At 25.2% G+C, this 13176-nt stretch overlaps 2 protein-coding genes across 2 annotated transcripts in view; one reads left to right on the forward strand and one right to left on the reverse strand.

The window, feature by feature from the left end:
• Positions 1 to 174: 174 nt before the first annotated feature.
• LOC113557539 (glia maturation factor beta) lies at positions 175 to 1663 on the forward strand. Its single transcript, XM_026963114.1, has 4 exons — positions 175 to 438; positions 985 to 1075; positions 1157 to 1339; positions 1401 to 1663. Exons 1-4 carry the CDS (start codon positions 436 to 438, stop codon positions 1541 to 1543), a joined length of 420 nt encoding a protein of 139 aa, XP_026818915.1. The 5' UTR covers positions 175 to 435; the 3' UTR covers positions 1544 to 1663.
• Positions 1664 to 3319: 1656 nt separating this feature from the next.
• Positions 3320 to 13176, reverse strand: part of LOC113556991 — a 39605-nt gene continuing 29748 nt past the window's right edge. Inside the window, exons 3-6 of the mRNA XM_026962250.1 lie at positions 12760 to 13001; positions 4673 to 4875; positions 4044 to 4175; positions 3320 to 3817 (exon numbers count right to left, since the gene is read on the reverse strand). Of these exons, the coding sequence (XP_026818051.1) occupies positions 3694 to 3817; positions 4044 to 4175; positions 4673 to 4875; positions 12760 to 13001 (701 nt within the window). The 3' untranslated portion in view covers positions 3320 to 3693. The remainder of the gene's footprint in view (positions 3818 to 4043; positions 4176 to 4672; positions 4876 to 12759; positions 13002 to 13176) is intronic.

Raw genomic sequence — 13176 nt, forward strand, 5'->3', positions numbered from 1 at the left:
AATTTTCGGTGCTGCAACTAAAGTAATAACTTTTTAAGCGATAAGAATAAATTGATTATTTAGATAAATGATAAGAATTATAAACAACCAATCAGAAGAATGCTTCGGTCGATAATATTATTATTATTCAGTCGTCTTTATGTTTACGTTATTATCACTAAACTGATAATAATATAATGATTGGCGATTATTAATTAGTAATAATTACTGTTTATACTCAATACTTTACACAGTTACAAGTGTTACAACCTTGCGAGTTGCAGGGCTATATTAATTAAATATTTCAATATTCTATCAATCATTTATTTGTGTTGTTGTATCTTCTACCAAACATTTTCATTTTTGACTATTACACCTGTTTTATATTTGTGAATTTGTAACGTGTACTTAGTCCCAGAGACTTGAATTGTGTACTGTACCTATTAGTGTGGTAAAATGGTAAACATTATATTTGAAACAATGATTTATTATAATTAAAATGTTGTTCTTACTTTTTAGTATTTTTTCAAATGTTATAAAGACGATTAAGGCTTTCTGGTATATGTTAATAAGTATTTATTATTTAAATTTACAATTCTTAAATTTTAAATAATATGCAAGAATAGTATTTAAATAAATAAATATGCAGTATTTTTGCATTTATTGCATATTGTGTAAACATTATTGTAATATGATATTTTATCATTTGCTATTTATCATAAGCCAAATAAAATAATTCAACTTTTTATAAATCACAAAAATAACAATGGAAAATTTTCTACTTAACATAAGTTAAGCCAAATTTGAAATTAATAATTATAAAATTAATTAAAATATGATGAGTTTTGTGTCCTTTGGATTGTATATATATTTTTAAACATACCACTAATGTCCCTTTAGATCAGGAATTCTCTTACTGTTAAAACCAAAATACACCTAAGCACCTACTATATACATTATACATTTATTAATGATTGGCTATTTCATTATTTTGTGTGTTTACAGGGCACTAAAGTATGTGATATTGGAGATGATGTTAAGGAAACATTGAGAAAGTTTCGGTTCCGTAAAACAACAAAAAATGCTGCTCTTATAAGTTAGTTTTTTTCAATATCAATACTTTAATACTTTAATTAAAAAGATGAATCTTATTTTTATTTTTATTATGTAAAAATAGTGAAAGTGGACAGAGAAAAACAGCAAGTATGTGTAGATGAAATGTTGGACGATGTCACTCTTGAAGAACTAAGAGAAATTTTACCAGGTCATCAGCCACGTTATATAATTTATTGCTGTAAGATGGAACATGGAGATGGCCGAGTGTCATTTCCGATGTGTTTCATTTATTTCACTCCAAGGGGTATTTTTTATTAGTTTATTAAGAGATTTAATATTTTGTATTAATTATTATTTATTTTTAGATAGTCATATGGAATTGCAAATAATGTATGCAGGTACTAAAATGGCTTTACAGCGTGAAGCCAACTTGACTAGGGTGTATGAAGTGAGAGAATTGGATGAAATGACAGATGAGTGGTTACAAGACTGTGTTATGGGAAAGTAATATTTTATAAAAATTTAAAATAATATTAAATGACATAAAATAGGTTTTAAAATTGATATATAGTTTTTTTTTTAAAGACCATTAAATAATTTAATAAAATTTTATATTGGCCCAAATTTATTTTCAATTATCAACATCCATTTTTAAATACTAAAATTGATAGAATAAAGTACAATTCACTATTTTAAATTTTTTAAATAAAATTGAACTGTTCATTGATATTTTTTTTATAATATTTGACACTCCAAAAATATATTTCATACAGTAATTATTGACTATCAATTAGATTTATATATTATTATAATTTAATCTTTTTGACATATTTAAAATATTTGAGTATGCTTAACATTCCTTTTGATTTTTCACTTGTATGTGTATTATGATAAAGTATTTTTTTTTAAACTATACATCATCATTTTTTAAAACCCAAAAATTAACAAAATATTGTTTTTAAATAAATACTATATTTTTAATAATTTAGGTTATCTAAATTATAAATGTGTGATTTTTTTACTTAATAATAACTATATTTATACATTCAATTATACAAACTATTTGTATTATTAAAACATATAATTTTTAAGTGAGTTCATATTTTAGAAGACATTATTTTACTGTTAAATTAATCTATTATATTATTTATTCATTTATTTTGTTGAATAATTTATTTTTAAGTTTGTTAAATTATATTTTATGATATCAGCAGTGTAAAATTTTCTTTGAAAATTTCACTTTGCTAATAGTTTATAATACACAATGTCACTTTTTTTTATAATAAATGATTAAGTGTGTTTTTATATTGTTTATAGTTTACTAGAAATATTGTTTTGTAATATAAATATATTTAAATTCTAAAAAGTAATTTACATAAACTTCCAAAACATTATAGTATTTTATCATGTATCATAACCATAATCACATTTACATTTAGAATTTTGGCTCATTTTGGTTAATATAATTAATCTTTTACTGAAAAATTATGATATTAATCCAACTTTAATGAGATAATTATAATAATACATTAATGATAACTAACTAATAAACTAAATCATGGAAAAAGGACTTGGATTATAATAACAAAATAATAAATAATAATCTTAAGTTTCTTGAAAAATAATATTTATTAATGATCACACAAAAAAGTATATATTATCTTTATTTATAAATTAATAACAAAAACGCAGTGTGTGTCTAAATGTACAAATATGCTTATTTTATTAATCAAATAGACAATACTTTTTCAATTTTTACAAATATTTAATGGGTAAGTATATTTATTTACCATTATGAACAGCTGTAATACCATTAAAATGTACTAACTATAAATAAGAATATTTATAATTTATTACTTAATTCATAGTTTTAAGTTATATGTCTTTTATGAGACCAACTAATAGAAAATATTTATCATTAAAATATAAAAACATAATAATAATAAAACTTTTAAAGTTATACAATTAATGATAAAAGCATTAAATGCATATTTTAATTTTTATGTAGAGCCTATAATGTATTTATTTATGAACTTGGATATATCAAAGCACTACACATAAAAATATTTATCTAATAATCTATAATACATTAAATTAGTAACCTAGTACATTATATTACTTATGAAATTACATTTTTAAAGCTTTATTAATACAAAATTGAAAATTTAATAAATAAATGACTTATTAATAAAAATGTACAAATTATATAAATACATATCACTAAAAGTGACTAACATATATTACGTTTAATTAATGATTATACGTTTAAAATAAATTTTAATAAGTTACATTTAAAACAAAAATGCGAACACATCACTGAACACATTATTAGGTAGATATTGTATTATATATTTATATATAAATACAAATACACATATACCTTTATATTATAAGTATATCGTACATGTGAAGGAATACATATAATATATTAAGCTGGGTCCACACAGAAAGAACAAAATTGAAACAAAATATGAACTTGATGTTTTCTGATAATTTTAAAACAATTATGTTTTTTTCAACATTTAGTTTTAGCTTTTAAGAACTAATTACTAATTTGTTTCCTATTCACTGTGGGACATTCTACGGTTCTGTTTTTGTAAAAACTGTGCGGACCCAGCTTTATATTTCTATAAAACAAACCACAAGTCTCAAGTTAAATTAGAAGTAATGTTTCTTATTTAACGAATACAGAGTCTCAAATTGTTTTGGGCAACGTCCTGTCCGAGAAGAGTAAACACCATACTCACACGTTGGTAACAAACACTGACCCGATGTTATGCAGCTGTTAAAAAATAAAAACGATGTTTAAAGTTGTTAAAATTACTGATTACTGATTGTGTTCAATGATTGAATCATTGTTTTATATTTAATTACACAATAATAATTGATTTTGGTAAATCATTTTCTGCAATTATTTAATAATATTTTATGTTTTGCATTGTAGCTAATATACTAATAGAGAATGCTTAGTTAATAAAATGTGTGTATAATATGTTTCCATTACTTACTATCTGTCAAGATGATTAAAATAAACGTTGCCTTTCTTGTATCGGATGCACTCTCGTTGTTTGTCAAAACAGTCGCACGAACATGAACCGTTGGCCAAATAACGTACAGTATATTCCGTCGGACACTTACAACTATATTTTAAAATAAGTTATTTAGTTATTGACTATTGTATTTGGTAATATTGACATACACAATGGTGAACTTAAGGGGGAGCACAAACACCAATGTTCATTAGGCATCCTACATCCTAACCATCCCTACCATAACCGGATTTCAGTATATCAACTAATTTTATTAATTTTTTTAACAGGTATATATTTTAGTGTTTTTAATTAACAATAATATATCAGTTAAATTTTGCCTTGCCCGTAAATTTCCAATTTTCAAAACCAAAAAATATTAAGATAGTTCTATTATTAAGATGTATAGAATATATAAGTATATCCTATTCCAATACATATAGCTCATATAGGTACATTATATTTATATATAAGCCTCCCACAGATAATTATTCGAAATTCAAAACCCACGTAGCTGTTCGACAAGTAATGTTTGTATATTTTTGTTACATATTATCACGATTTAATACATATCTTAAGCCGTGCCATATTATTCATATTTAATCTACCTGTACTGATAATTTTTGTCGGTTCTATGTCTGAATAGTTGCGGCGGATCTGGGGTTGCCACGGAAGCAGTAGGCAACGTGTCCCTAGGCATCAAGTCATCCGTTCTTGACTGGCACTCGCATTCGGTATGGTTATAAAAAAGTAACGATTTCTGGTACGAAGAGTGTTCTGGTGACTGCCGGTCTCCAAGTCCAGGTAAAGTCTGTGAAAAATTAAAAAAATTATCATGTTTAACGTTTAAGAATACAGATTCGACTAATATGACTGCAGTTGTTTAAGTGTAATCGAATTAAACTTTTAATACGCCGTGGGCGGAGATTTAGTATTATAATCAAATTAGGGGATGAGATAGGAAATATTTTTAAAATAATGATTACGTTTGAAAATAAAAACAAATTTGCACAACCGTCAACCACGTATAGCTCTATAAACTTTTTTGTATTAAAACATAGGTAATAGGTAGGCACAATAATTATACTTAAATTATTTAATAATAATTAAACATAATAAAATTAAAATACAAACAGTAACAAAACTGTTACTTTTTATTAGTACCAAACTCGCGCGAATACCCAAACCGAAATACGTAATTTAAATCAAGACTTGTCTGCTGGAGACCGTAGTTTTACCTTAAAAGTTAAAGATACCTAAGTTTAGAAGTTCTTCATACAATTTAAATGGTTTAATAATAACTTAGATACTGTCTTATACAGTTATACAGTAATACCAGTGAAGTATATATATACCGTATTATTTTTGAGCAGTGATCAGAAACAAAATACCAACCTACTCACACTCAAATAAATATTTACACTTAAATTCAAATGCTAAAGCATTTATTAAAAATAAAATTTTTATACATACACACTATTACATAATTTATATCAAGAATGTTCAAATGATCAAATATCAATGTCTCTACTCCAATCTTTAATGACATCTAGGACACCTAGTAGGTACTTAACCACCCACTAATATAATATTCAATAGGGGCCGATGCCCCTGAAAAACCCCATCACCACGTCACTGCACTGGATGTATATTATGTATAATTGGCCATTGGCCAAAAACGCCACGTGAAATACGTAAAATATGTTATATTGTTCATTATTATATAATATGCGATGTCATTCAACATAAAGTCTTCGTTAAGACAAGAAGAGCAGATAACATAATAAATAATATCGCCTGGAGTCTAGGCCCTAGACACATATGTGACTATGCAAATTGCGAGTATCATCTATATGTGACATAACGATAGATTTATTAGATCGCGTACCTATATTTAGTTAAGATACTCGCCATTCTGTACATACATGCACGTACGGCCACACAGAGTTATATCGTTCTTTTACTTAGGGGACTCCAGAATAACGCGGAAAGTCCAACGATTGTAACGATCACGTGCCGATTTTAATTTTTTTTTCAACACAATACCTCGGTACGCAAGTGACGTTTCTATTTTCATCCCATTTCTGGGTCGTTACCCCTACCCCACTATCATACCACAATCGACATTTACGCTGCGTGCGATTAACAATTGAAGTATCGAACGAACACGATTCAATACATAATATAATACAGCACATATTATATAATATTGTAATATTATATTATAATGTCACCGACACTCACAAAAGGACCCTCAAACCCATTAAAATATATATTATAATTTATAAGGATTGAGGGGATTCATCCGATAAATACATTTATATTATTATTATATGATCATCTGGACTAGTAATTCTGTCGTCGTCGTCGTCGTCAACGTGATCCTAGTTACCTAAACACATACATATAAATTTACACACACACGTCGCGTCGTGCAAGCACGCATCTGTCTCGTTTTATTGTCGATCATCCCCGCCCTGCGACCTTCGGGATTTCAGACTCCTCAATGATTTTTGTTAGATTTTGCAATTCAAAACGACGTGAGAGGGCGATCTAATATGTATAATGCCCTGGCTGTAAATGAAATTTGAAACGTGGTCGAAGAGTAAATACTGCAGTGAACAAACATTTTAAAATGTTTAAAACCGCCCATTTGATGTATTATTACTATTATTATTATTTATGTATTATAATTTACAAAATTATTACCTATAATATTGTAGATTATATAATGTGATCTACACGATATAAAAACTTTACATTTTAAAAATATTATGTATGAATGATGATGTTCAACTCTTGGTACACGCTATTTAAATTTATAGTATTTAATATATAGGTAAACCTAATCACGATACGTTTTCACGAAGTCAACTCATTATTATTAAGTACCCAATACTTATTATTATAGTTAAGTATGTATATATACTATTCCCGGATTCCCCAATAGTAAAAAACATATATATTTACATGCATTAAACACGACATCAATTTATAATAATGAACATACTATAAACCATTATAATGCCGCATTGCCGCATATATGGCTATATTATATTATGATATAATTATTATTCATTTTTTGGTTTAGAAAATGTTTAAAATACTAAAATATATAGAATTTACATGTATTGATATTTCCTAATTACCTTGAATTATTCGTTGCTTAAATAGTCATCTATTTATTTGTATACCTACTTCCTATATATTACGTAACAAAATTTAAAGGTACCTATTTTAGTTGTATGCTGTATATGACATAGATACATCGCACATGGCCAATATAGCAACACAAGTTAAGGATACTTTTTATTATACTGTATTATATTATTATGTGTAATACACAGTATATGATGTAATAGATGCGTATTACTAATAATTAATAAGTAATACTTAAAGATTATAAGTAGGTACCTACTATAGTATAGTTTCATGATAATAAAAAATTCTCGACAATTTAATATTTTTTTCGTTATTTTTATTATGCACTGGTATTACCTTGATAACTTAAATTTTCGATAATATAAAGATATTTCAGTATTTGATTAAGAGTATAATTAAACATTAAAATACTAAAATATGTTTTAAGTTTCGAACATAATTAAACTGTTGAAGTCTTCAATTATAAAATATTTATAAACTTATATATATGATATATTTAAAAAAACTCATCGTAAAATTGTCAGTCAATATTTCTTATTTTTGTTTTTAGTGTTTGTATACTATCAGGGCTATGGATTTATATTAATGTATACCTCGTTAAAATTAAACATATATCAATCGACGCTACATGTATTTATATATTACATTAAGATATTTTTATTTATTACTTCACTATAATATGATTCTGATTCTCTAACCTAATCTGTATTCGTGCGCTAACCGTTTACGTTTACGATATTTAATCATACCGTTGTTTATAAGGTATCCTGGGTGTAAATAATATTATATTTTAATATATATATATATAAATATGAATGCTGAGAAATAATATTCGGTAAATATTGGATTTTGTTTTTGTCTTGTTAATGTTGAAATCTTTATAGACTACCTGGTATAGTTTGTGTTTACATTATAATTATATTATCATTATAGGATGCTGCTGAAATCGCCTCGAGGTTTCCATTGGGGTACCAATAATACTGTCAGTCTTTGTTACTTTCAAGTATGCTTAATGCATATATAGTGTTAACACCTTATAATCACGGAGTTCGTGATGTAACTTTAAAAGATGAATAAAAAAATAAATGAAAAAATAAATATTTTTAAAAAGTATGGTAGGTAGGTACCTATATTTGCCGTTGAGTATTTAGAATTAGAAGTTGTATTTTATTCTGAAATATACTACTGTTCTAAAAATTAATGTATATTAAAAAAGTAAAGTCATTAACTAGAAGCTAATGAAAAAAAAATAGTATCAAAATAATATTCAATCTAAATTTAATGATATTTTAAAATCCAACAAATTTTAAATGTATTAAAAAGTAATATTTAATAATATATTTTTATTTTCATACTTTTAAACCCCAATTATACATATTATATTATGTTGAATGAGTATAATCAACGAGTGTATAAGAATTTTTATGTATATATTTATAATTATATATGTATTTTTTTTTATAAAAATTAATTGTATTAAAATAAATAAATCAATTAGAAAAATAAATTAAATTGTTGATATTACTATTATAATTGTTTTTGAAAAAATGGCATTTTATAAATTAAATTAATTTTATTTATTTCTCTGTTGGACAGTTTAATCCTTGTGCTTTTTATGACAGTGTATAACAATTATGTAATGGAATGGAACGACCATATATAATATGAGGATGACCAAAAATTCGATTGAAGACATATGGTAAGTGCAGTAACTCGAAGTAATTTATTACACCGTATTGTTCCCGAGTATATATAACATAGGTTTATGCGAAAAAAAATGGTAATTTTATTCATCCCATTTAGTTCTGACAAATTAAGACATAACTTAATCATCTTGTTTGTAGCCCCGGGTCCCGCCACACAGTAGGCGTGTTAGTCCTTTTTTTCCCTTCCTCTCAACAACTGTTTGTTTATAAAACAATATAATGTCCCGAGGACCGTTATTATTAATGGGAAATTATAATATCCTGTATGTGCCTATAATAATAATAAAACGTATTATATAAAATAAATTTTGTATACGAAAAAACCAACAAAACCCGGATCGGATAGCCAAAAGACAATAGGCATATATGTTGTTTTATTTCACTACTCGATGATTACGAGATCTATAATGACTCGTTTTGTAAACAGGCAGGCAATATTTCATAGCGGCAAGAATAAATCGACTTTGCATAATATAGGTAGTAATAGTTAAATGGCAGTGGTAGGCCTCTGTCGTTCTATTCGTGACGATCCAGCCCATTTAGGTATATATATATAGGCGTATTATATACCTATATATCCAAACGGATATGATAGATAGGGATTATACACATCAATCTAAAAAAATCGCAAAAAGTAAATGTAGAAAGTTGTGCCTAATTTTGGACTTGAGTTGTAGGCGAACACGTGGTTAAATGGTTTATTACCTACGGCTAATTGCTTCACACGCATTTATGTCGACAATAGGCCTACCTTTATATTTATACAAAATAATCGTAGATAGTTACCTACGTTAATTGTCCATATTCGTTTTAACAGATTGCTTTCTTGTGATATTTCAAAATATTATAAAGGCATAAAAAAATACAAATTCTATAAAATTTTTAAAAATTATCAAAGTTCATATCTGTTGCTTATTAGTTATTATAGTAATTCTTATTATTTTAATGGTTACATATAAAATATTATAATAAAAAGATAAAATAAAATAGTAAAAGTTTAAAATAAAATTAATGTAGCGGTAATGGCGTTTAAGTATTTTTTGTTTATATATTTTTTTTATTTATTAAAAAAAACCATAAACAATGTATTCAAAGTAAAAAGTATTAATACATATTTTATATTTTTATTTCAAATTATTTTATTGAACGTAGAAACACAAGAAGTCTGTGAAAAATTAGCAATTATAGTATGTAAATTATTGTAATTGTGTGTAAATGTATACATATATCGTGTATATAAAACTATACAACTTCCAAATAATATTGATTTATCTGACTAAAAAGTATATTTTAGCATCAAGTTACTTAACAACATAATCATCACGAATGTGGTAGTTCATAGTTAGTAGTTTACCATATTGTGATTTATGAATATAACTTCAATTTAAATGTCCAAGACAATTTTAATCTAGTTTAATTTGAATTTTTCTTAAAAAAAAAAGAGTCCTAAAGGAATAAATTAAATTAAACAATATTTTTTTGATGCAACAATAAAATTTACAAATAAATAAATTAATAATTATTAAAAATGTTGGCAAGTGGGTTAATGGATTAATCTTGTTGAAGAACGATACCTATGAGTACTACCTATATCAACATAATAAAACTGATATAAAACTTGTTCTAAAACTTTCTACACTAACACAATCGTTTTATTAGTTTTATTGGTACTAAAAAAATAAATCTATTTTCAATTGTCTATAAATAGTTCAAAAACTACAGTCAAAATATTTAGAAAATGACAATTTAAACTATTTTTGAAAATTTCAAGTTTTATTCGTTATTGAACTATACTAAAAAAAAAAAAAAAAAATCAAAAATTCATTTTTTCTCTAATTTTGTTTTTATTTATCTGATTATTTTGAAAAGTACTTAGAATTTTTCATTTTTCATTTCTCAAATTATCAACTAGATCCAATTTACTATCAATAACCCTCGAAGTTGAAAATCGAATCATTTTTACTGTCTCGAAAGATGATGATAGACATAAAAAAAAACACACTTCATTGTAAGAGCAATTCTTTCATCCATCACTTCTTTCAAAATCTAAAATGTCTTAAATAAGTCTAAAATGTAAGTCTATTGTATTAAATTATAAAAAAAAAATAGAATAGATGATACATTTGGATAAATAAAAATATTACTTAATGGTTGTACGATCTTCGCAATTGAATGTGTCGGACTTACTGAATATTACAATAGGTGCATTATATTAAAATGAATTTTAAGAATGCAGATTTAAAAACCAAGTAATAATACCTATAGTAACTTGTACCATGTTTTATTTTTCATAATAACAATAACGTATTAACAATTAATTACTTTAAAAGAGGTATGATAACAATAGAATATAGGTATACCGATATAACGTATCGTTATATTTATTAAATTTCTATAGTTATTATATAATATACGTACTATTTACAATGTTATTATTTATTATGTTAACCTAATATTTATACTCGTACATGTATTTGTAGTTATATAGTTCAAGTTTAATTCATTATTATTTTTATACTTTAAAATTGAATAATAATATAATGTAATAATGTTTTTGCTTAAGTAAAATATAAACATTTAAATTATTTAATTATTTGATGAAAAAATTATCCTAAGAGTTACTTAATTATTATCAGGTCAATTCCATAAATTAATTATATAATATATAATAATATTACATTATATATGTAATAAATAATATATAATTCAATAATTATAACATACACTCTGTAAACATTCGAATGTGCAAACTATTTTAATACTTATAATATTTGTAATATATGTAATTATATTATTTTAATGATACTTGAATTATTTTGTACAATACGTATCAACGATTTGTATTGATTTGTTGTGCGAAGGCGGTGTGAAATCGTAGTGCTCCATTAATATTGTCATCTTTAGATGTCAATAATATATAACTGTCAATAAATTAATTATTAAATGTCCGTTAGGTGTCGTAGTAAATTGGACTCAAGTGTCATAGGCCAAAGTTATTAATCACAGACACGCAATGTCGAAACTATATTTTCTTCGCATGGTTCATACATCGAGTTGTACACGTATTATATAGGATGCATTTATGAACCTGTTTGGTGGTGTGGGGATGATATTAAAATAATAACTACACCGATACATATTGGTATTTGGTACGTGACTTTCAAACTCAAAATTAAATTCAAGGACGATTTAATATATATAGTTATCAAAATAAGAAGGTAAAACATAGTCATTTTGTTTAATATCTATAGGAAATCGAATTTCATTAGATGGCACATCCAATATAATATAGCAGTCATAGAAAAGCATGAATTGCGACAGGCCTATTGTTCGAAAAAAAAAATCTTAAGAATGTCTTGATTTGATAGATAGAATAAAAATCTATTTTTTAATTTAATTCAATAGACTATACTAAATAACCTGTAAAATACGGGTTAAATACGCAAGTCACAATCTATTTCAAATATAGAGCTGAGCAGATCTATCTAATAATTTAATTTTTGTAATATTATATAGTCTTATTAATATCAACAATTGTTTAATATTGTACTTTTAGCTTAATTAATTAATATTATAACAATTTAACTTATTTTTAGAAAAATTTTAAGTGAAAAAATAAAAACTATAGATAGTAAAATAGGTACTGTAAAAAAATGATAGATTTAACTAATTTAAATTGAAAACTTAGGAAAACGGTAAATTTACGACCCATAATTTTGTCTTTGAAAATTATGATATTAATTATAAATAACCATATTCATACAATATATGGATTTAAAATAGTTTTTTCGTTTTTTTTTTTATATAAAACTATTGTTTTTACTCACGTAAACTAAGAAGGGCAAATAAATTGGTTGTGATGTCTTCGGACCGCACTTCAAAGTTGGACTATTACAACAACCTGTATCTTCAGCACATACGTGAAGTATGGTACACGCAGGTAAATATTTCTTATTCGAGCTGGGGTATACGTCAGTTACCTTAATCACTCGAGATCTAGGTACTTTGCAAGACGCTTCTTTCGAAATTCTTATTTGATGCTTGTAAGCTTCACTTCCTTCGTTATCACCTGAAAATTGTTTTATTTATCAATTTAATTTATGATTAATAAGTCTAAAGTATGAAATCATATAAAATTAAGACAATTTAGAGTAGAATAATTATTAAATGTATTGGTTTTAACTTATAAATATATTATGCTTAAGACAAAAAAACAGTTTATCATGACAAAATAATTGAGAAAT

The sequence above is a fragment of the Rhopalosiphum maidis genome, chromosome 4 (genome assembly GCF_003676215.2).
Source record: "Rhopalosiphum maidis isolate BTI-1 chromosome 4, ASM367621v3, whole genome shotgun sequence".
Lineage (NCBI taxonomy): Eukaryota > Metazoa > Arthropoda > Insecta > Hemiptera > Aphididae > Rhopalosiphum > Rhopalosiphum maidis.

Bases quoted from the DNA above. Each gene is read 5' to 3' on its own strand.
- LOC113557539 (XM_026963114.1), top strand. The intron at 1,076-1,156 runs GTTAGTTTTTTT...ATGTAAAAATAG, and splicing joins AAAAAATGCTGCTCTTATAA to TGAAAGTGGACAGAGAAAAA. The intron at 1,340-1,400 runs GTATTTTTTATT...ATTTATTTTTAG, and splicing joins CATTTATTTCACTCCAAGGG to ATAGTCATATGGAATTGCAA.